Genomic DNA, 23701 nt, shown 5'->3' with positions numbered 1-23701 from the left:
GGCTGTGCTTAATTGAATGCGGTGTCTGTGTGCTGCAGCACTATATTTACACGTAGAAGTGCAAGCCTGAATTTTAAAAAAGAAAGAAACCACTGTAGATTCATGCCTGTCCTAATCAGTGAAATTTGTCTTCAAAACACCCAAATAGACCCTGAAACATGTCAGGGAACACTTCGTCTTCCAGATTGCCAGAAGAACCAAAAAGAAAACACAAACAAAACCGAGTACCTTAGTATTAGATATGCTGTTAGTATTGAAAGTATATGCTGTTAGTATTGAGGACCAGTATTAGATATGCTGTTAGTAACTATATGTATTTTTTAAAGTCACTGTTGTTTTTAGGTTAAATATCCTTTTAAAATAACATTACAACTAAGTGTTTGCAGAAGTGCTGATACCTTAGGGGATCCCTAGACACCTGGTTTGTAAGCCTCCTGATCTTTTTTGACCTGTTTATTTTACAGATGAAGAAAATAGCCAGAGATAAGAAGGAAATTCAAGGTCATAACAGCAGTCTTATGCTGAACTTAATCCAGGCACTCTGACCACTATTTTAGTGTTTTTTCCATTACCTGACCCAGCCTCTCCAATTATAGTAGAAAATATTTCTCCTTGGGTCCATTACTTAGAGAATGAAGACGACTCTTAATTATGTGAGCTCTTTTCTGGCATCTCAACTTATATCTTGTATAATGAGTGTGCCTTTTGGCTGGGGTGAGCAATTTTTGGAAATTTAAGACCTTTCCCTTCCTAGCTTCCTTAGAGGACATGTCCTAGGCCAGAGCCCAGATCTTAATGAAAAACATGTAAACCCTCTTGTTTGTTTTCCTTGTCGATTGGCCTATAATTTTAAATCCATTCAATGGCAGATTTATCAAGTGACTAATCCCTAGGAAGACTTGAAGTGGCAAAGAGAAGGTGGTTGTGGCCTAGGTACACACCATTGGTCATTTATTCAAAATGTTAAGGTGGGAAGCCAAATACTTCCTTGCTCACTCATTGAAAATATATTTAGGGAGGTTAGTTATAAGTATTGGGACCTGGAGTGGTTTGTTCCTGGGTAGTAAAAGCAGCATGAACAACTTTGCTGGACAAATCAGCAGATGTGGTCCTTGGTTTTCTTCGGTTCTCAAGGAAAACATGACATGTGATAATAATAATAATAATAATAATAATAATAATAATAATAATATAAAATCCATACAGCTCAACTATCTTGAAAATTGTAAATAACTTACAGAGCTCTTCTTAGCTAGAATGCAAGTTTCTCAAAATATGGATTGTCTCTTAATTATTGTCATTTCTATGACACTTTTCACAAGATCTGATACATTATAGATGCTCGTTAAAGCTTATTTGAATACCAGATGGTAGATCATCTCTTTGGTATAAGTGAGATAAGACTTATTGAGTCTCTCTGATTCATATAACACCACTACAAAGAGTAAGTTCATAAGTAGGAATCTATCACAATCACTCCCCTGAACCTCTTCTTGGTTCCAGAGAGCTAGGACTTTGGGGAAGATGTGGAAGCTTTTTCTAAATCGTAATCCCAGAGTTTATGCATAAGTGTCACCTTTACTGACAGTACCACACAGAACTCAAAAATAGCCCCTCCTCACTTGGCTCCCATTTATTAATGCTATTTAAGTGCCATAATACCACTTTGCACTTCAAGGAAAAAATACAGAGTTTGGGGGTATGTGAGGCAAATGTAATTGACTTTATGGTCACTTACACTTTACAGTTTCTCAAATAATATGATGGGACAGGTTAGCAATGGCCATACGATGGTGCCTCTTCAGAGACAGTGAATGAGTTGAGAAAGAAATATTAACGTAATTGTTGTTATTACTTGAAGAATCTCAGTTTGTCACAGCATTGAGGACCAGGATTTACCTTCTGTTGCTGCTAAGCTCACATGTACTCTGCAATGGGTCATACATTAATTATTGGACTAGCTGTAGCTCCAGTGATGCTAATAATAATACAACATAAAACTCTAAGTTTTCTCTCTTAATAGAGGAGTTAGTGTGTTAGCTCATGGCCTAAAAATGTGCAGTCTTGGGTTTTTGCTCGTTAGGTTCAGAATTACTTTTTGTGAAAATGAAGTCTGAAAATCATTATCATGGATATCCCAAGGTATATTCATTCTGTGACTTACACTACCTTTAGTGATATTAATAACTTAGAAATAAAATGTTACCAGAATCCCCTGGGAGTAATGATATTTTTTTTTCCCCCCGTTTTATTCCACAAAAGCACTCTGGCTGCAATTTTGTTTTGTTTTGTTTTGTTTTGTTTCCCTGGTAGGAACCTCAGTCCAGATTTTCAAAACTTTTTCTCTTTTATTTCCCTACTATTTCTTTAGATGATGATCCATAGTTGTAATAGATTATTTTTGAAGTACAGGTATATTCCTGAATACTCATAATAACTACCAGATTTCAAAAATAATGCACAACTTTATCTAAACTACCAAGTGAGCCACTGGTATGTTTTCAAACTACCGTAATGAGTCTGTTTGACCTCATGTGTACGTTTGCATTAATAATGAGAGTTGGGACTCTCTTTTTATGTGCCTTAGATATTTAGACATGGCTTAGATATAATATTGTGCTTTAAGTCTTTATCAAGCTTTCATGAGCAGAGCCGTAGTCTAGGAAGTTTTAAGATGAAGAGATATGATTAAGTATTGGGTGTGAAAATTATTAGCATTTTAGAACTAAAGGAAATCTTACTGATTAAGTATTTTAAACCTCTTATTTTAAATGAAGGTTACAGGAAGTAGAAGATTTGAAAGTAAAAGCAGCTAATGACTGAGATAACCAGGAGCAGAATCCAGATCTTGTGAACCTTGGCCAGTACTTTCCTCTCTACTTACCTAGGAATCAAAAACTCCAGATTTATTATTTACTCAGTGACTCCAGTTCTTTTCCCAAAGGATGGAGGACCAATATTTTAATATTTATTTATTTTTGAGAGACAGAGCTTGAGCGGGGGAGGGGCAGAGAGAGAAGGAGACATAGAATCTGAAGCAGGCTCCAGGCTCTGAGCCATCAGCACAGAGCCCGACGCGGGGCTCTAACCCATAAACTGAGAGATCATGACCTGAGCTGAAGTTGGATGCTTAACCTAGACTGAGCCACCCAGGCACCCCGTGGAGGGCCAATTTTTTTTAAAGAAAACATCTTTTATCAGAAATTATCTCTAGCTTTGTACTGGAATTCTAATTTCAGAATATTGAACAGGAAGGATTATTAATAACTGAGGATCTAGGATAAGGTGAAAAAAGCTCTGGAGTGAAACAGTGTGCATTTGAATCTATTTTGTTGGCAATTTACTTAAAGTCTCTGTGCCCCTCTTGTTGCAGTACCAGCCTTGACACAGGTTGTTGCCATGATTTCAGATGTAATATAATACAAATGCATTATAAGTCATAGATAGTATGTAATGGTGTTAGTCATTAATTAATGTAATGGACCGATTTCTTATAGCATACACGGAAGTAAATTCAAAATGGATTAAAGACCCAAATGTGAAACCCGTTAAAGAAAACACAGACAATAATTTCTTAGAGATTGGTCTTAGCATTTTTCTGGGTATATTTCCTCAGGCAAGAGGAACAAAAGCAAAAATGCACCATTGGGACTACACCTAAATAAACAGCTACTGCACAGTGAAAGAAACTATCAACAAAAAGAAAAGGCAGCCTCCTGAATTGGAGAAGATATTTGCAAATGATGTATACAATAAGGGGTTAACAGAAAAAATGTATAAAGAACTTAAACAGGGGTGCCTGGGTGGCTCAGTCGGTTAAGTATCCGACTCTTGGTTTTGGCTCAGGTCATGATCTAGCAGTTAATGACTTCTAGCCTTGCATCGGGCTCCGTGCTGATGATACAGGGCCTGCTTGGGATTCTCTCTCTCTCTGCCTCTCCCCTGCTCATGCTCTCTGTCTCAAAAATAAATAAACTTTTTTTTTTTTAAAAAGAGAACTTCTATAATAGAACACCAACCCCCCCCCCCCCCAACCACCAAATAGTCTGACTTAATGGCAGAAGACCTGAATAGACATTTCTCCAAAGAAGACATACAGATGGCCAGCAGACACGTGAAAAGTTCCTTGACATCACTAGTCAGCAGGGAAATGCAAATCAATACCACAATAAAATATCACCTCACACCAGTCAGAATGACTAGGATCAAAAAAACAACAAATAACAAGTGTTCGTGAGGATGTGGAAAAAATTAAAAATAGAAATACCAGAAAGAACCCCCACTAACTTCAAAAGGTATATATGTTCCTATGTTTCTTGCAGCATTATTTATAATAGCCAAGATATGGAGGCAGCCCAAGTGTCTATCAATAGATGAATGGATAAAGAAGATGTGGGGTGTGTACGTGTATATACACACAGCCACAGAAAGAGAACTAGGTCTTGCCGTTTTTGACAACACGGATGGGCCTTGAGAGTATTATGCTACGTGAAATAAGTCTGCGAAAGACAAATACCATGTGATTTTACTTATGTGTAAAATCTGAAAAACAAAAAAACCCAAACCCATAAATACAGAGGACACACTGGTAGTTACCAGAGGGAAATGGTTTGGGGGGGATGGGTAAAATGGGTGAAGGGGAGTGGGAGGTACATGCCTCCAGTTATGGAATAAATAAGTCAGGTGAAAGGTATAGCACAGGGAATATAGTCAGTGGTATTGTAGTCAGCATTGTATGGTGACAGACGGTAGCTCTACACTTGTGGTGAGCATGACACAAATAGTGTTGTTGGACCACCGTGTTGTACACCTGAAACTAACATTGTGTGTCAGCTATTCTTCAGTTTGAAACAACTGTTATGAAATACCGTTGTTTAGCTGCTATCAATTCGAAATGGCAAAATGGAAAGAGCATGAATTTTGGGCTGTCACCATTCCCAGGTGTGGGATCTTATAGAAGTTATTACATCCGCCAGAATGTCTGCCCTACAGAGTTGCAAGGATTAAATTAAGGCACCTCGCATGGTGTCTAGCTCACTTATTTTATGTTGGTTTCTTTTCCCTCACTCTCTTGACCGAACATCAGCATGGCAGATAGTTACTGGAGATAGCACCATTTTGACACGTGAATAATTTAACCTGGCGCTCTATAGCCTTTGCATGCGTTGGGTTTTACTCCCAAGTCAACCTAAGTGCTATTTTATCTTCTGATTGCTCTTTACTCTGTTTCCTGCCCACTTTCTTTATTTATTCCTCCTAGCAAGTTCTAATTACATTGATGTATCAGATGTGCCTCATATTTCTGAGTGTCCCTGAGATGGCCTCTTAGTTGTAACATGATGTGATTTATTTCTGATAACAACAACAAAAAATATATAGATAATAGTTAATTCAAACCAGCTCTTGTTAACTTTGGGGAATTTTATCAAGCCCAGTGCCGTTCTTTTTATTAATAGAGACTTGTTTTTATAGTAACAAGTGTACGTCCATCACACAGGGAATTATTGAAGTTTCTGTGCAGCCTTCAAAAACAAAACAGAAAAGCCACGATGCCCACATCCAAAGCCATAGAACCACTGTCTTCTCACCTTATGTGAGCACTCTGCAAGGCCTGAATTCCATCCCTTTGAGGTGTTTGATGTTCTCGAGCCCCATTTTCTTTCCTTCTGTCTGCTCAGACTGCACTTTTCTGGTGACGCTTCATTGTGCTTCTGTGCAGTCCCTGGGAATTGCCTAGCTTTCCCCAGCCTAGAATGTAGAATTTGGAAGAGTCCCTGGAAAAGGTTGACTTACTCAAGTTGTACAGCAGATAACCTGAATTTTGACTAGCGCTGGCAGCACCTCTGGGAGAGGTTGTTCGTAATAACAAAATGCTAACAGATGATTTTTCCACATTGCTTGGCACCATCACAATGTCTTTCATCAGCAGGCACTTTGCCGCGTTCTTTTTTGACAGACATGTTTGTGGGGACCAGACAAGCAAACGTCTCCTTCCGTTGCTTGGGTTTCAGTACAGTGTGTTCCTTCGATGGTATCTCTGAGCAGTGGTAATGTGAAGGATATTAAAAAATAATGAGGATTTGGTAGGGGAAGGAAGGACCAGCCCCTGAGGAGGCTGGGGGAGTTGCGTAGAGTCCAATCCCTAATCAGATTAAAATCACAAATGTGGTTCAATTCTACTGGATGGTTTATTATGTTTATGGAAATAGCCTTTATGCTTATTGTGAAAAGCACACTAATCTACGAGATTTTGAATCATTAAAATTAGATCAGTGTCAACTTTTAGAAATACCCAGACTTAAAAAACAAAAAACTAAAAACAAAACCCCTGAATGTTGTATTTGAATTTTGTAGGGGATACCAACTCTAAAATCTCATAGTTTGTGCTGTGCATTGGACTGTCAGAGAGGAAGTGGCCACATGTGTCTCTCTTTAAAATTTTTTTTGAAGCAACAAGTCTAGTTGGGTGGGTAATAAAGAGGCACAAGGAAGTCTTAATATTTAAGACTAAAGAAATAATTCAATTCAATAAGCATTTATGGATCACTAACTAGCCAAGCAATGTGCAATGTTCTGGAAGTTCAAGCATGAATGAGGCATGGTCCCCAATTGCCTGGAGCTTTTAGATTTACAAAGAAGATAAACATAAATAACTAAAATGTCATGTGAACCTAGCAAGCTCTTTGGCAACAAAGTCAAAGAAAAATTTTTGTCAAGAAAGATCAAGAAAAGTTTAAGCCTTCAGCTGAACTGGACTGAATTTTCCTTTGGGATTTTCACTAGGTGAAAATGGAGAGAAAAGGTGTTTTAAGTAGTGCAGATAGCATGTGCAAAAGCATAAAACTGTGAGGGTTGAATGTATGCTTGAATCTGTAGGGGTGCAGCACAGGTAAAATATAGAGAAGTCTCTGGAAAAGTTAGCAAAAGCAAGGTTTTAGAGTCATGAGGTGTCATGGAAAGAATGTAGGATTATCTGCTGTGTAGAATAACTATTTTCAATATAGATAATGAAGGGGTATTCTCCTATGGGGACATATCAGAATCAGGAAGGGGCTTTTTCAAAGAACACGTGTTTTCCTTTGCAATTTTGAAATGACCCAAGGAAAAGTCGTTGCCAAAAAGAATGCACTGATATTGTGGTATCATACTGTCTCAGCTGTGCTTGGAGCAGAGTACAGATTAAGGACAGTTGCTGTTGACTTCAATTCTGGATGCCCTTTCTAATCCCTCGGGGAGCTTTAAGGGTATGGGTGCAAGGGTACCATCTCAGATCTCTGATGATGCTTCTGCCCATCAGTGTTGTTTTTTTTTTTTTACAGAGTCGTCTAGGTGTTTCTTTTTCTTCTTCTTTTTTTTTTAAAGCTTGCTTATTTTTGAAGAGACAGAGTGAGCAGAGGAGGGGCAAAAAAGAGAAGGAGAGAGGGGATCCCAAGCAGGCTCCTTCCACCCTGCCAGCACAGAGCCGGATGTGGGGCTCGAACTCATGGACTGTGAGGTCATGGCCTGAGCTGAAATCAGGAGTCGGACACTTAACCAATTGAGCCACCCAGGCACCCCGAGAGTTCTCTTGGTGTTTCTAATGCAGAACAGGCTGAGAAGCACTACATTGGACAGATAAAAGTAGTTTCAGTAAGGAAAAGGATGATTAAAACAGAATGGTTTAATTGTGATTGCTCTCTTAAGGATTATGAATTTGAATCTTCCTTAGAGGGAGGGACATAGATACAGATTAATAGGCTATTGCAAGTGGGAAGAGGATGCAATTAAAAATGAAAGCAGTAGAATCAATCAAGTTATGAGTAAAGGAAGATGAATAAAACATGGATGGCCTCTGGTAGATAGAGCTTGGGGAAGACTGGAAAGATGTCAAACCTCAGCACCTGTCTGCTTTCAAATGATATACTGGGACGAAGGCAGAAAAACAGCAGATTTTTTTAGCAGGGAACGTCAGGGAGAGGGAAACCCTTAGTGCTTCATATGTCCTGAGGATCATTTAGCTAAGAATAAATAGAAGTTTTATAACGATTTTGTCTCCTGTGTACAAGCATCCTATTTAATGTGAAAGTAAAGGAGCCTGAAAAAGAAACTCACCAGGGCTCAAAAACATTGTGTTCCCTTGACCCAGCCTCATCTGTAGTTTTGGCTGTAAGGAACTGGGTTTGACAGTTCATAAAGATTCCCAAGGGATCTTAGGCAAACGTTGTCCAGGAAGGAGTACATGATTATTCTATAGAAAGTTCTACTGTCTGTGTTTGATTCACCAAACCACTAGCAAATCACTGGCTGTAGATAAAGGTGAGGAAATAGCACATGGTTTCCATGTGCAAAGAAGAAGTAGAGTGGAAAACAGAGTTAAAACCTAGCTTTGCCGAAGACTCGATGCATAGTATGTGTGGACTTGAGATACTTCCCTTGTAATAGAGCCAGGCACACCTTGAAATAATTGGTAGGATATGGACGGATAGAGAATGAATGAGGTACTTAGTACTTAATCATTTTGAATTGCTGTGCCATGCTAAGTTCCTGAGTATCAGAAGTTCAGGGAAGAGTGCCTGGGTGTCTCAGTCAATTAAGGGTTCAACTCTTGGTTTCAGCTCAGGTCACAATCTGAAGATTTGTGAGATTGAGCCCCTTATTAGGCTATGTGCTGACAGCATGGAGCCTGCTTGGGATTCTCTCTTTCCCTCTCTCTCTCTGCCCCTTCCACTCCCTCTCTCCCCCCTCCTTTATCTCTCTCAAAATATATAAAAGAAAAAGAAAAAAAAAGTTCAGGGAAGCGGGGAGAATTTCAAGGTACAGGCAGTCAACTTTAACAATGCAGCCTAGAGGGGAGGATCACTGAAACGTGCTGACCAAATGTAATGCTCAAATCACAGGGTTTCAGTAAGTTGGGGGGTCAGGAAGTCAGGAGCCAAATGTAATTGGATGAAAGGGGAATGGATGAGAAAATATATCGAGAGAGTTGTGGCTCTTTTCCGCCAAAATTCTGCTGTGAAGAGGAGACGGTGAGAAAGAAAGGGCAACAGCTAGAAGGGATTAAAGGAACTATCTTCATTTTTGCTTTAGATGGATAAAGCATGCTGCCAGGAGCCTGCTGAGAGGGGAAAGCAAGGTGGTGTAGCCTCTGGAATCTGTCAGGCATGAAAGAGACAATAATGTAGCAAACTTATGTGGCACCTTCTATGCTCCAAACACTCCTCTACGGGCTGTTTTATATACATTAACTCATCTTCTTCTCAACTGCCTTATGAGGTAGAATCTGTTAGTATCCCCATTTTACTTATGAGAAAACTGAGGTCCAGAGAGGTTAAATAACCTGCCCAATTTGTGCTCTCCCCACTGCACTAAGCACGTGTGTTACAGAACCACCAAAACAATACATAGGCGCATACATCAGCCTCAGCGGTCTCTGGGATCATTGGTTAAGAGGGTGGAAGGGAGCAAGGTGATTGCTGTTGGATGGAAGGGACCAAGGTGATTGCTGCAGACACAGCTCAGTCACGTGATAAAAGGAAAGTTTCTCTGCGGAACATGTCTTTGCAACTTGGTTCTATTATTAAGAAGTTGAAGACTGAGTAAAATGATTGGCTCATCAATGTCATTTGACTCTCAACCTTCTTGGAAGGTTAGTTGGGAACAACCACCAAGAGTTAGTGTGATGTGGCAGAACTGAGCTAGTCGCTATACTGAAGTTGAAATGTTGGTAAGCGGTTCCGTGGAACTCAGGGCTGGGATGTATTAGAGGTGGGCAGGGGAGGGAGAGGGCAATGGTGACAGGTAGGATGTTGAAACAGATTATTTTGATCACATCGTTGAATGAAACTTGAAATTACTTTCAGGTATTTGATAGCACAACTCCTGAAATTTTGGGCAAACTTTTGTATTTGTAGTACCTTGTTTATTTAGACTTGCTTAAGCTTTTCCTGGTTTTGCTCCCATCACTCCACAAAAGTGGCCTTATTTGTAAATTTTGAAGAATGACTATAAATCTGTTGGTCTTTTATTCTAATATTGTCATTAGCAGCAGTACCTAATAGTAACATTTATTCGAATGTTCTATAGCTTTCTCAAAACCCTAGAGATGACTCACAATCCTCCTCATTTGGGGAAACTCAGGCTTGAAGACACAAAGTTCCCTGCCTGAGGTCACAAAGCTAACAAGTGGCTGAGCTGGGATGCAGACCAGGTAGTACGAATCCAGAGCTCAGGCGCCTAGCCCCCTGTGCTGTACAAGAAATAGACAGTGTCTGGATTTCAGCAGTTTGTTGAGAGTTGCATCAGGCTGCCATGTCCACATGTGAGAAAACCAACTTTAGAAAAACCTTGCCTCTAGTTCTACTGACCATGGTTATTTGGGGGTTGGTTCGTGAGGGAAACGAGCTAGTAAAAATATAGTTAAAAGGTATCTTAATGTGGAGAATCTTCATATGTCTTTACCTTCCCTGATGAGGTCATTAAACATATTTCTTTACCTTTTCCATGCAAAAGGGATCTATGCTTGTGTACAGTTTGGTGTTCGACATATCTGTGGGCTGAAATTACAGTGGAGAGGGTTTTGTTAGGCCATAAGGAAGGTCCATAGGATAATGACCGGATAGAACCATCACAGTGGTTTTTACCTACCCATCTCGTCAATATTATGTGCTTGTCACGTCAGCTGCTGGGATACAGAGATGGGGGGCAGATCCATCTCGTGGAGTTTATAATCCGATGAGAAAGGCAGACATTAACTAAGTTCACCAGAAATATTTAATTACTGTAAAACTGGATTCTGGAAACCCTAATAACATCATAAATTTAAGTGCTTCCCCTTTAACCATAATAGGCTAAATGACTTTGAAGGCTGGAAAACAGACGAGCTGATGACCGAGAGCTTGCCAGCTCTGTGCTACTAAGTGTAAAACCACAGACTCGAGGCGCTGAAGTAACTGAAAAGATAACGGTTAAACAGCTGAGGGTCTTATAAAATGCAGTTTAAAATGTTGGTATGTAGAAGGGAAAAATAGCAAATCTTAGTATTCTCATTTTCTGTACATTTGTATAGCTTATTTATTACTATATTATGAAAGATTATGAAACAGACACAGATACTGATCAGAGACAGCTTTGATATGGAAACTTCTAAAAAATACACATGTGTTACAGCTTCTTCTCACACCTTTTGTTTCTGCTGTGTTGGCCCAGAAATGGCATAGAAGAGGTGTTCAAAGGGAGACTATGACTTAGAGACTATGTGTCTCTAAGGTACACAGCCAGAAGGAGCTCTCTTTTTTTCTTACAGTGTTCTTTTTCCAAACTAAAAATAATCAAAGATATATTCAAGCATGTTCAAATCTTTACGGAGTTTGTTTTGCCTTTGATATTAAAAATGGGTGAAAGTTCTTAGGGGATAGTTTTACTTTAAGCCTTAATCCATGGCAGTTATTCCCATGAGATCAGATTGGCTGCAATTACGCTTCTACTCCAACTATCTAAGTCTTTGGAGAATTCATAAAGGGAAATTTATACCCTGTTGGATTCTGAAGAGAATGTCTCTGTGTTTCCCTGTGTTGATGTGGCCTGGGCTATGGTGGCACAGGGATGGTACTGAATATTTTTTTTATTTCTGCTATATTTGATTTTTCTAAAATCTTTACTTTCTTTCCCATTCATATCTCTACAGGCTCAGTTTGAACTTCAGGCATTTCATATCCGCGGGGAGCATGCAGCGGTTACAGCAAGGCTAGAAGAAACCATTGAAAATCTCAAACATGAGATAGAACACCGGTGGCGAGGAGGATGTGAGGAGATGAGAGACGCGTGTGTCTCCACCGATGACGACCACCCTCCAAAGACCTACAGAAATGTGTGCATCCAGACAGACAGAGAGACTTTCCTTAAACCCTGCGAAGGTGAAGGCAAGACCATCAGAAGTAACCAGATAATACCCAAAAAGCTGAATATCTCCTCTTTAAGCCAGCTGTCTCCCCCAAATGACAACAAAGACGTCCGTGTACCACTTCAGTCTGTGGAAGGCATCTCACCACCTCAGCCAAAGGCATCGCCTCCCCCTCCCGCCCCACCCCTTCCAGCAGCCATCCCTCCCCCTCCTCCTCCCCCCCTCCCTCCCGGACTTGCAGCGTTGCCACCTGTACCTCCACCCCCACCTGTAAGTGCCGGACCTCCTCCACCCCCACCGCCTCCTCTGCCTCCAAGTGCCGGACCTCCTCCCCCTCCCCCTCCACCACCACTTCCCAACTCCCCTGCTCTGCCCAACAGTGAGGGGCCTCCTCCTGCTCCAACACCCCCAGGACTTGCACCCCCACCTCCTCCTGGACTCTTCTTTGGAGTTGGCCCTTCTTCTAGCCAATGTCCTCGGAAGCCAGCCATTGAGCCGAGTTGCCCCATGAAGCCTTTATACTGGACTAGAATCCAAATAAGTGATAAAAGGTAAGCCCAACCCCTGGCCCATTCTCAGCTTGTGAATTCCCAGGATTTTGCACGAGTGACATTTTATCCTTACCAGTTGGATATCTGTGTACTGTATTCCATTCTCAAATGTGGTTTGTAGTGAATACCTTGGATTAACAAGGTTGCAGTGTTTGAGGGGGAGAATGTCTGTCTCCACCAGGTCTTATCTGTGTTCTCTACAGACTGATGCTGGGAGAAACAGTGCGTGCAATTTCAGATCCTTCTGTAAGATAAAGCTTCCATTTGACAGACTCTTCTTAGAGAAGAGCTCTGGTGTAAGTTAGAGCCTTCTCCAACATCCCTACAACTAGCCAGTAATCATAAAGACACTGAGCCTGAACCTATACTGCAGGTTCACTGAAGATGTTTAGAATATCTGTCTTGTCTTTAGATGGTATCAGCAACCTTATGATCTGGATATTTAACAGGTACGTGTAATTTTTCAGGTTTTATTAGAAGAACCAGACACAACTGAGTCATTAGCTCTTTAGGTCAGAAGGGCATCCTAAAATATAAAACCTCTGCTTGAACTCTCATCCCCCTAACTGCCAAATGCCCTCCCATCTTCTACCTTGTTGCCCTTCAGAGAAAGTGCCAGTGTGACAAATCTTGCATTTGTATAGCTTGTTAAGCTGGGTTCTGTAAGGCAGCAAGACAGGTTGCTTGGAAACTTCCATATGAACATATTTGGATTGAATTTCTTCTGCCTCCTTTCAGAGTCTGTCAAGAGGACAATGAGAGAGGTGTTGAGCTGCTGCTTGATTAACCAATGTCTAGATTTGAAATTAATTTGTTTGTAAAGGACAACAAATAGAAAACATATTTTTAAACATAAATATTTGAACTTATTCCCCAAATCGGTGGGTGGTGGTGAATCTTTCAATTTATGTAACATTTTGCCTGTGGAAGGCAGGATGTTAAACAAAATACTGTGAAATTCACAATTATAAAGCAACTGGAAATCACTGCAGGAGGAGTGGGGAGTGACTTAAAACTAAGCATGTGGTGAACTAAGTTGATTATGTGCCTTATATTGGCCCCTTTCCTCTAACCAAAGAATAAGGACCAAGAGTTTATGTGTGGGAAATCCTGATACTTTTTTTTTAAACGCTGATACTTTATTACTTCCCAATTGAATGGTTAAAAAGAGAGAGAGAGGGAGAGAGAGAGAGAGATCCTAAAGTGGCTCCTAACGATTACCTAAAGTACTATTATTATTCCTTCTGTCCCATTCAAGACTCAGAGGACATTTCCTAAATGTTTCCCAGAATATTTATTTCGAGTTCTGTTCCCTTATTAATGTTCTCAAATTAATGTACAGACATTCCAGGGTGACGAATCCCACCTGTCAGCCGTGGGGTAGTGTGTTGTGACAGCACATGGAACTGTTCCACACCTGCCTCACGAGCCTGTCTCCACTCCATTCCCCTCAAGACTTCATCAGCAACCAACATCCTAGACCGCAGCGGTGGTCTCACAGTACCACTGGGATATGGGCCCTTTGCCCACTGTTCAACAGAGGACAAAGTCATGCTGGAGAGAATCATTACGTTTTCCCTCCTTATGTAGTTGGCCATTTTGAGAAAGAAAGCAATTCAATACTCAAGCTCTTATTAGTTTTACTGTAAGTTTAGGGCTTCATTGTTGAGCCAAATGAAAAGTAGGTGAATGTACTAACTTTTCTACGTGAAGACAGCATCATGGCCGCTTCCTGCTGTTCACACATTTAGTCTCTCTGATCATGGGTCCCTCAAAGTGATTTTATACCCTCAGAGCATGTGTACTTCTTTTAAACTAAAAGGCTGTAAAGATTCTGTGTAGTGTTTTATTCGTGTCCAAAACTAAAATTGTTTGGGGTGTGTTTGTTACAAAGAGAAGAAATGGTATTTTGAGTATTTTGTACAACCAGAAGGGTAAGCACTTTGCATAATGTGTGCATGACAAATTTTAGCCTTGGTCTTCTGGGGAACTGGAAGTAAAATATGATTTTTCTCCATCGTATGTGCACTGTCTCTCATCGACCTAGATTGCTTTTCACTACTCACCTGAACTGATCTTTTTTTTAATTTTTAATTTTTATTTATTTTGAGAGGCAGAGTGAGCTCGAGTGGGGGAGGGACAGAGAGAGAAAGAGAGAGAGGGAAAGAGAGAGAGAATCCCAAGCAGGCTGCATGATGCCAGCGCAGAGCCCAACATGGGACTGGAACTCATGAACCATGAGATCATGACCTGAGCCGAAACCACGACTCGGTCACTCAACCAACTGAGCCACCCTGGCACTCCAGGGCACTCATTTTTGGTCTTCCTTGTGAGTATCTTCACCTTCTTCCTCCACTTCTCCCTCCTCCTCCACCATTTCCCTCCTCCCCAATATTTCCTCCTACCTCCTCCTCCTCCTACTTGCCTCTTCCTCTTCTTTTGAGCTAGAATTTTACATTCAGTGATGAGAAAGGAGTTGATCATTATAGCAGATGAGATGGTCTATTGTGAGTGAGTCCTTGTTACTCCTCCACCAAATGCCAATTGCTCCCAACTCACTGAGAGGTAGTATTCCAAAATTCTTCTATTCATTATTGGAAATGCCTTTTCCCACAGAAACAATGTGTAGTAAATGGTGATAAAGCATGCAAGCTGTCAAAGCCAGTTTACTCTAGAATAGAAGTGAGTTGCAACACTAGTCATACAAGTGTGGGCTCACACTTTGTCTTTGGAGCTGGGGCCAAGCAGTACAGGTGCAGGGATGAGAGGGGAATGGGGTGGGGGGAATGGATGGGTCTGAACAATTGCCCTTATGCATCACACCATCTCTCTCTGCACACCCTCTCCTCAGCTTCCGAGAACCTCCCTGAGGCCCAGACCAGGAGCCCTTAACAGGCTGCATGCTCCAAAATCCCCTGGCTCTTTTCTGCCATCGAGACCCCCTTCCGTAGTGCAGCTGAGATTAACCCTTGAAATTAATGGTGTTCCTGTTCCAAATGGGAGTTAAGTGAGTGGGGGAGGACAGGAGCACATGGATGGATGTACTTCACTGGAAATTTCTAGCTCTTGGGTGATGATTTCACAGGTATTCACTATACTCTTATATGTTGTACATGTCACACATATACTCTTAAATGGCTCAAATATTATATTAGAAAAATTACAATAAAAGAAGTGGAGAGAAGTGAATCTGGACAGATCAAGATGTTCATATTTCATGGGAAAGGCAGACATATAGCAAAATGTGAACACCCGGGTCTGAGAAGTCCATCTTCCCACCTGTTTTGAACATGATGAAAATTGCCTTTTAACATCAAAAAATTGTGTGGACCATCCCATGTAATAAGAGTTCTTTTAGTTTTCAGTGATGGAGAAAATACATGTTAAAACAAGGGTAAGTACTTAAAAATATTCTGGATCATACTATATACTTACATTTGAAAAACAATGTGTGGATGAAATATTATGTTTGTCTGTCCATGGGTATTAAATGTGTTTAAAAATAAGAAAGTAGACATTTGGGGGAAAATGTGTTCTGACTAAAAGAAGCCTGGATGGTAACCTCTCTGAGCCTGCTCTCAGAGGCAGTTTTTCTATACCTGATTTTCCATAGCTTCTTCCCTTTCTTTGTTTCAAAACCAGGGTGCCCCTCCCTGTTTTTTTTGACGACAAAAAAAACCCCAAAAAACAAAAAACACCAAAAAACAAAAACAAAAGCACAGCCTCCCCATGGCTACTTTAGTTGAAATCCCTGTGCGGACTGGTTCAGTGGAGTTTTTTGGTTTGTTTTCATTGTTAATACTGTTGTTGGGGCGGAGTATTATAAATCAAGTACTTCTAAATGAACTCAGTCTGTTCACAAATTATGGGTCCTGCCCTGACTTGACCCAAGCTAATCCTAAAAATCACTTTTAAAAGTATTAGAAGAAGTCCAACAAGAAGGTAAATCTTAACTTAGGAAAAGGTGAAGAATTTTATTCTGTTTAAGTATTGTTATTAAGAATTATCCCATTAATGGGGTGCCTGGATGGCTCAGTTGAGCATCCGACTCTTGATTTCGGCTCAGGTCATGATGCCAACATCATGGGATTGAGCCCTTCTTTGGGCTTTATGCTGGGCCCAGTGCCTTTCTCTTTCTCTCCCTCTCCCCCTCTCGCTTACTTGCTCATTCTCTAAAAAAATAATGAAAACAAGAATTATCCCACGAATGTCCCAGAATTGGTTATCTTTTTAGCATGTACGTGATGCCTATTTTTACCTATCATGGAAATGCCACAGACTGAGGGAGAAACAGCTTACATGGCCTCGATTATGTGAATCCCAGGATCTCTGGTCCTGCATGTTTTCTCTAGATCTCTTTCTTTTTGATTGCGTCTAATGATCATTCAGTTTTAGAAATGTGTGTTGGCTTCGATGTTCTATAGTATATTTTGACTTAAAAAAAAGATATAGCACAAAAAACTTTTCTTCCAGCTTTATTAGGATATATATACATACACACACATATGTATATACACACACACATATTTTTAAAAATGAGTCATAAAGTGAATTAGAGATTTTACTATATTCTATTCTCATCTGTTTTGATTCTAATATTTAACTTGTCATTTTTTCTTTTAAGCCAAAATGCTACACCAACCTTATGGGATTCCTTAGAAGAACCTGATATTCGGGATACTAGTGAATTTGAGTATTTATTCTCCAAAGACACAACTCAGCAGAAGAAAAAGCCTCTGTCAGAGACCTATGAGAAAAAGAACAAGGTCAAAAAGGTATTGGGTGACTATAGTAATTGTATTTTTTGTCATACATGGGAATTCATTATTGAATTGGAATGCTTTTAAGTCACTGATTGGAAGCTTTGGAAGCTTTTAAGTCACTGATGACGAAAAGAAGTCAGTAGTTTGAGAAATCTGTGCTTATTCTTGCAGGCACGCCCGAATTTTCAAACCATTTTCTTAATAATCTGGACTATTTTCCAACTATTCTGTTGAAAAAAATACAAAATTTAATTTGCACTTAGTGAAACTAGTATGCATATTCTATGGAAAATGTTTTACTTATTCACTTATGTATAATTTCGTTCATCTAGCAAATGTTTATTGGGAGTGTATTTATGTCAGGTTTTGCTTTAGGCCCATGTGGTCCAATGTGGTAGCCATTAAGCACATGTGGCTGTTTAAATTTAATACAGTTGGATAAAATTTAAAATTCAGGCCTTCATTGTCACTTGCCACTTTTCAGTTTTGTTTTTATGGCTAGCGGCTACCATATAGCACAGATTTAAAAAGTTGTCATTATAAAAAGTTTTATCGGATAGCACGGTCTGAGCATCTGGGATGCTTTGGTGAGAAAACCCCAAAGAACCTTGGCCTGTGGCACTTATATTAACAATCAGCATTACAAATGAAACATTGAACCATGTGATAGAGCAGGGTACGGAAGATGGATTTGGGCACGGTTGGGACGGGGCTGCAGTTTTAAGTGGAGTGCTCAGAATAGTTCTCCTGGATACGTTGACTTCTGAACAATGACCTGGGGACTTGAAGTCAGAGGCCGCCAGCCTTACAACAGAGAGCAAGTTCAAGATTCCCCACGCCATCAGGCAGATGTGAAATTGAATCGCAGCTGAGCCATGTGCCAGCTGTGCAACCTGCCTCAAAGTTCTTCCTCTCTTTGCCCCATCCCCTCCCTGCGACATGAGGTAATGACTACTCACAGTGTTATTGTAAGTAGTTATTAAATGAGGTAATTGATATGTCCTGCTCAGCACAGTTCCTGACACAGTCAGCCCCCAACAAATGACAGCTACTCTTGTCATGTTACTGTTGAAGTCACTGCTGTGATCTCTCGGCGTTAGCATTTTGATGATAGCATAGCTTGTGCTGGGGAAAAAGTATAGTTCACCTGTGGCTCTGCTATTGATTTGCTCTGTGAGTCTGGGCTGCTCATCTGTATTCTCTAGGCCATATTTTTTCCTTTTCTCTAAAACAAGATTAACAATATCTGAGTGTACCTGACCCACCAGGATGTTGTGAAATTGAATTGAAGAGATTTTGAAGGAAATGTTTTGAAAAGTGTAATAATGAATGATGTTATCATCAACGCTTTATTGTTAAATTATATAGCAGGCTTCATCCATCAGTTCCTATCTCAAGTAATATTATGATTATGAAATCAGTGTGCCTTGTAAGGGAAAATAGGACCAAAACCCGAGTCCAGTTTTCTGTTAATCAAATCAGGTTCTCCCACTGACTTGAGTTACAAATGAAAATCATGATCAAAGTCTTTCACCTGTCAGATTCATTGCAACTATGTTTTCATGAGAAAAATGTGACACCGGGAAGCCTGGGTGGCTCAGTTAGTTAAGTCCGGCTCTTGGTTTTGGCTCAGGTCATGATCTCATAGTTCCTGAGTTTGAGCCCCACGTTGGGCTCTGTGCTGACAATGCGTAACCTGCTTGGGATTCTTTCTCTCTTCCTCTCTCTCCCCCTCTCTCTCCCCCTCCCCAACTCACGTGTGCTCCTCCCTCCCCCGCCTCTCTCTCTCTCACAATAAATAAATAAACTTAAAAAAATAATAAAAATGTGATGCTAAAAATAACTAAATATCAGCTCAACTCTTTTAAGAGGACATATTGCATGAAACAATTCGAATTTTTCTAATAAAACTATCAGTTACTGGTAAGGAGTCAACTAATATATATATTATATACTATATATATATATTATGCATATGTACTATATATAGTATATGTATATACGTATATACATATATATACATATATATACATATATATACAGAAGCAGTAGTCTTCTGTGTCTATAGATGGTATTTAATAAACCAGCTGGCCCTTAAAGCACATTTATTTCTATCTTGTATGAATCTCACTGCATGCAAATACGTGATATATATATATATATATATACACATATATATATATACATATATATACATATATAATATATATATATACACTAGTATGTATATATATGTATGTATATATGCTAGTATATATACTATATACTCTCACTGCATGCGAATACATGATATATATATATATACATATAATACTATACATATGTACATAGTACTATGTATACATATGTATACATATATATACTATACATATAGTACTATGTACATATGTATAGTATTATATGTATATATATCATGTATTCACATGCAGTGAGATTCATACAAGATAGAAATAAATGTGCTTTAAGGGCCAGCTGGTTTATTAAATACCATCTATAGACACAGAAGACTACTGCTTCTGTATGAAAGACCAAAGAAGAATGTCTGTATTCCAAAGCTAGCCTAGATTTACCTCTTCCAGGGAGCCTCTTCTGGCTAACCAGGAACTCCACTGAATGTTTTCTTACACAATATCATATTAAACTTACTTTTGTCCTCTCTTTCTTCTCGGATTGGTATTACCCCTTTGTTTCTCCCTCTGGATGCTTGGTAACATGTTGTTTACTCATAAAGCTAATTATTTCTGTTTTGGCAAATGAGTATTTTTAAAACATCAAAGAATTTGTTTTTTTTGAAACATCAAAGCATTTGGTTGTTTATTCTTATTTCTTATCTCATAATTGTTTGCCTATTCAACAGAGGATTTCCACTAAGTCAGTTAGTACTTGATATGTTTATTTTGCTTCCCTGTCTGAGGGGGAAAATACCCTTCATTTGAACTCTTTAATCTTTCTGAGCAGCAAGGTTGCGGGCATCCTGTAGAATCTGTGCACGTATATAGTCTTCACATTTCTCTTGATGTAGAGGCAGACATGTACATCTACTGAGCTTTCTGGTCCTGAGACTGGTTGGAGTTTTCAGTGAGCTTGTGACTTACATTAGGGCTGAGATTTTAAGATTAAAACAATGAACTGAATCAATGCCAAAAGCTCTAAGCCTGTCCCTTAGGAGCCTTCTCTCCATGCCCGTGGTCAGATTTCACGCATCAAGATGGATTCCTTGGTCTCCTCTCAGAGCCAGGTTTTTTATTTGTTTGTTTGTTTCTCTTAAAATGAAAGTGAAAGTAAATTACAGAGTTTTTGAGCAGCTGGGGAGTTTCAGCATCAGAGGCCAACTTCATCAGCTTAACCACAGCATGATTCCCACACAAGATGACCAGGAAGAACCCTGGCCAAATCGGTCTTGTTTATAGTGATTGGAGTGGAGCGTATGTTGGAGATTTAAAACTCCAGCATTCTGAATCTTGGCTGTAGGGGCTCAGCCAGCATGGAGACCTTTATGTGAATACCTCTTAAGTGGAGCTGGTCTTCCTTCCTCTGTGCAGGCTGCATTCCTTGTTCAGAAAGAACTGTCAGAACTGTTAAGATTCCACTGAACTCAAACTCAGATACTGGTTTCTATTTCTCCTTCTCTAGGAGCATTTGAAGTTCCCATCGCCAGTGGTGGCTGTCAGTAAACAGATACATACACTCTTCAGTGGGGCAGGGATCCCGTCCTGTAATATCTTCTAATCTGAAAACCAGAAGGCACCTTCCCAGCCACCAAATTCAGTACCCTCATTTGGCACTCGAGAAACTGAGACCAGGGAAGATGACGTGACTTCGAGGGTTTGCACACTTGTAACTGGAAAGGTGTTAATAGTGACAGACACTTGAGAGGATGTACAAGAGCCTCAGGATGTGCCTTCATTTCCCCTTAATTTAAACATGAATTTGCCCCATCAACGATGGTCACATATTTTATTGGGATGAATGAGCCTACATCTATAAATGAGAATGGCCATTATTAAAATCAACAAATACAGGCACACTTGGGCAAATCCAAAGTATTTCCTACATTGTGAAATCAGCCCAAGTTTTTTTCTTTTTTCAAAGTCAATCTTCTAATAGGAAGCTAAATCTTAGCATAAAAAGAGGCTTTAGGTATCGCTCCAACAACAATATATATATAGATTTAGAGCTGTTTTCCTTTGACTCTACCAACTATTTTATTTTTTTTAATTTTTTTTTAAATTTTTTTTAATGTTTATTTATTTTTGAGATAGAGACAGAGCATGAACAGGGGAGGGTCAGAGAGAGAAGGAGGCACAGAATCTGAAACAGGCTCCAGGCTCTGAGCAGTCAGCACAGAGCCCGACGCGGGGCTCGAACCCACGGACAGTGAGATCGTGACCTGAGGTGAAGTCGGCCGCTTAACCGACTGAGCCACCCAGGCACCCCCCAACTATTTTAAATATTAGCTGTAGGGGCCCCTGGATGGCTCAGTTGGTTAAGTGTCTGACTTCGGCTCGGGTCATGATCTCACAGTTCATGGGTTCGAGCCCCGTGTCAGGCTCTGTGCTGACAACTCAGAGCCTGGAATCTGCTTCAGATTCTGTATCTCCTCTCTCTCTGCCTCTTCCCCTCTTGTGCTCTGTCTCTCTCTGTCTCTCAAGAATGAATGAAAATGTGAAATAAATAAATATTAGCTGTAATACTAACACAGATTTGTATTACGTACTCAGGCATGTGCCATCCTCATTTGTGACACCAGACCATTCTGCCACTTTGACATGGCAGTCACCAAACTGAGAACGGAAGCTGCAAACATCACCTCCTGTCAGCACCACCAACACTCAGTACCAGCTCCTTTTTTTTTTTTTTTTTTTTTTGGTCCCTGATAACCTCTGTGCACATCATTTCACTTTCCCATAGTTTCCTTTTCTATAAAATGGGGAATAGCAACTCTTTACAGGCTTGTTATGAGGATGAAATGAAATCATGCTTATGAAAGTACTTTATTTCCTAAAATGTGTATTAATCGTCTTAGTTTATGGACTAATGGGAACGTTTTATGAAGAAATTCTTGAACGTCATTCATTCCCAAGGTTGTTGAGGAGTCTTAAAACATTAGTGTGTCCATTCCTGAAACTACTTGCAAATGGTAATCTCTAGACCATTCCTGTTTTTCAGGATTCATCCAATTCTACAACTTCCCTTAATGACACATGCAGACATCTGGGAGTTCATCTTACATTGGTTTAGGTAGTCGTTTGCACTGTAGAACAGAATTTCCCCTGTCCATATGCCCTACTTCTACGGTCTCTAAGTACATTTGTTCCTGGGAAAGGTAGCTCGGCACCTTGACACTGAGCCAGGAATCTGCCTTTATTGTCTGTGAGGCGTCCTCCTGGTACCTGTTGGGGAAGTGGCTGCTCTGGTGCGCTTTCCAATTGCTTCCTAAACTCGCCCTACAACTCACAGAAATCAGCAGGACCTGTCACTGTTCTTCCTGTCTCGAAAGGCCACGATCTCACTTTGGATTATAAATAATCTCTCGCTTGTTCCCTCCTCTGTAAGTTACATAAAATCATTCCTTTCCCTCTGCCTTTTTCATAGATACATCTTAAGAATTAATGAGATAAAGGCTATTCCCTAAGCCCTTTGGGGTGGGGGAGGGCAGCTGGAGAGGGGTGGCGATGGTTCAGCAGACACTAGTCTGTTGAAACGTCCTGGAGCCAAGAGCCTTCAGTTGTAATTTGGTCACTTTGGCGAGGATCATAGCTGTAACTCTCAACTCCCAGACTTGGTGTCTCAGTTTGGCAGGGAGGGGAGAAGAGTGGAAGGAGAACATTGTTTGGACGTCTGAACGTAAATTTATAGGGTTTTCATAACCTGTTGCCTTCCAAGTTTATATAATTTCAGCTTTTGTATACAGAGATAATTTCTCTGGGCTGCCTCGGTAAGGTACGTGCACGATTCTTCCCCCAGGAGTGGGGATGATTTGCCAACCCCTTTATATTTCTCGTGTGTTTGAAAAATGAGCAGTGAGGTTAGGGGTTATCATATATAGAAATGAGTGAAATAACTTGCCCGCGTGTTGATTGCACCAATACATGATCTTGAGGTGGTGCTATGTCCAGATTCCTTGAGTGATAGCTAGAATGATAAGGGCTTTCCTGTTCTTCAGCTTAACGGCAGCTGACTGGCCAGATCTACCAAAAGCAAACAGGAGCTTCTATTCCATGACAGGCACTCGTTTACAAATGTTCTGCCTTGCAAATTTTATTTGGAAATAAGGTGGCCCAAAAAGTTAAGTTGTACTTTTACTTTATTTACATATATATATATATATATATATATAAAAGGTGGCTAGAGCTTGTCAAGTATGGATATCAATGATTCTTTCAGAATGCTAAATCTGAATATTATTCTTGGAGTTCAACTATATTTCTCTGTTGGCTGTTAAAACAGTAACAATCTGGACTTGTACCTCAAGCCAGCTGTAGTATCCTTAGGATGGTCATTACCTC

At 40.1% G+C, this 23701-nt stretch overlaps 1 protein-coding gene across 9 annotated transcripts in view; it reads left to right on the top strand.

Annotated features, from left to right (window-relative positions):
- FMN1 (formin 1) overlaps positions 1-23701 on the top strand; it is a 425066-nt gene that overhangs the window by 210654 nt on the left and 190711 nt on the right. For 8 of the 9 annotated variants that reach the window (XM_078448455.2, XM_078448453.2, XM_078448448.2 and 5 more), the window contains 2 exons: positions 11663-12429; positions 17054-17204. In XM_078448455.2, coding sequence (XP_078304581.2) covers positions 11663-12429; positions 17054-17204 — 918 coding nt within the window. Of the gene's footprint in view, positions 1-11662; positions 12430-17053; positions 17205-20825; positions 21188-23701 lie in introns of those variants that run through there. The other variant, XM_078448457.2, reaches the window with a different exon arrangement.

Source organism: Panthera onca, chromosome B3 (genome assembly GCF_046562875.1).
Source record: "Panthera onca isolate mPanOnc1 chromosome B3, mPanOnc1 haplotype 2, whole genome shotgun sequence".
NCBI classification, from domain to species: Eukaryota; Metazoa; Chordata; class Mammalia; order Carnivora; family Felidae; genus Panthera; species Panthera onca.
The sequence above is the reverse complement of the archived record's forward strand: the minus strand, read 5'-3'. Positions and strand labels throughout refer to the sequence as shown.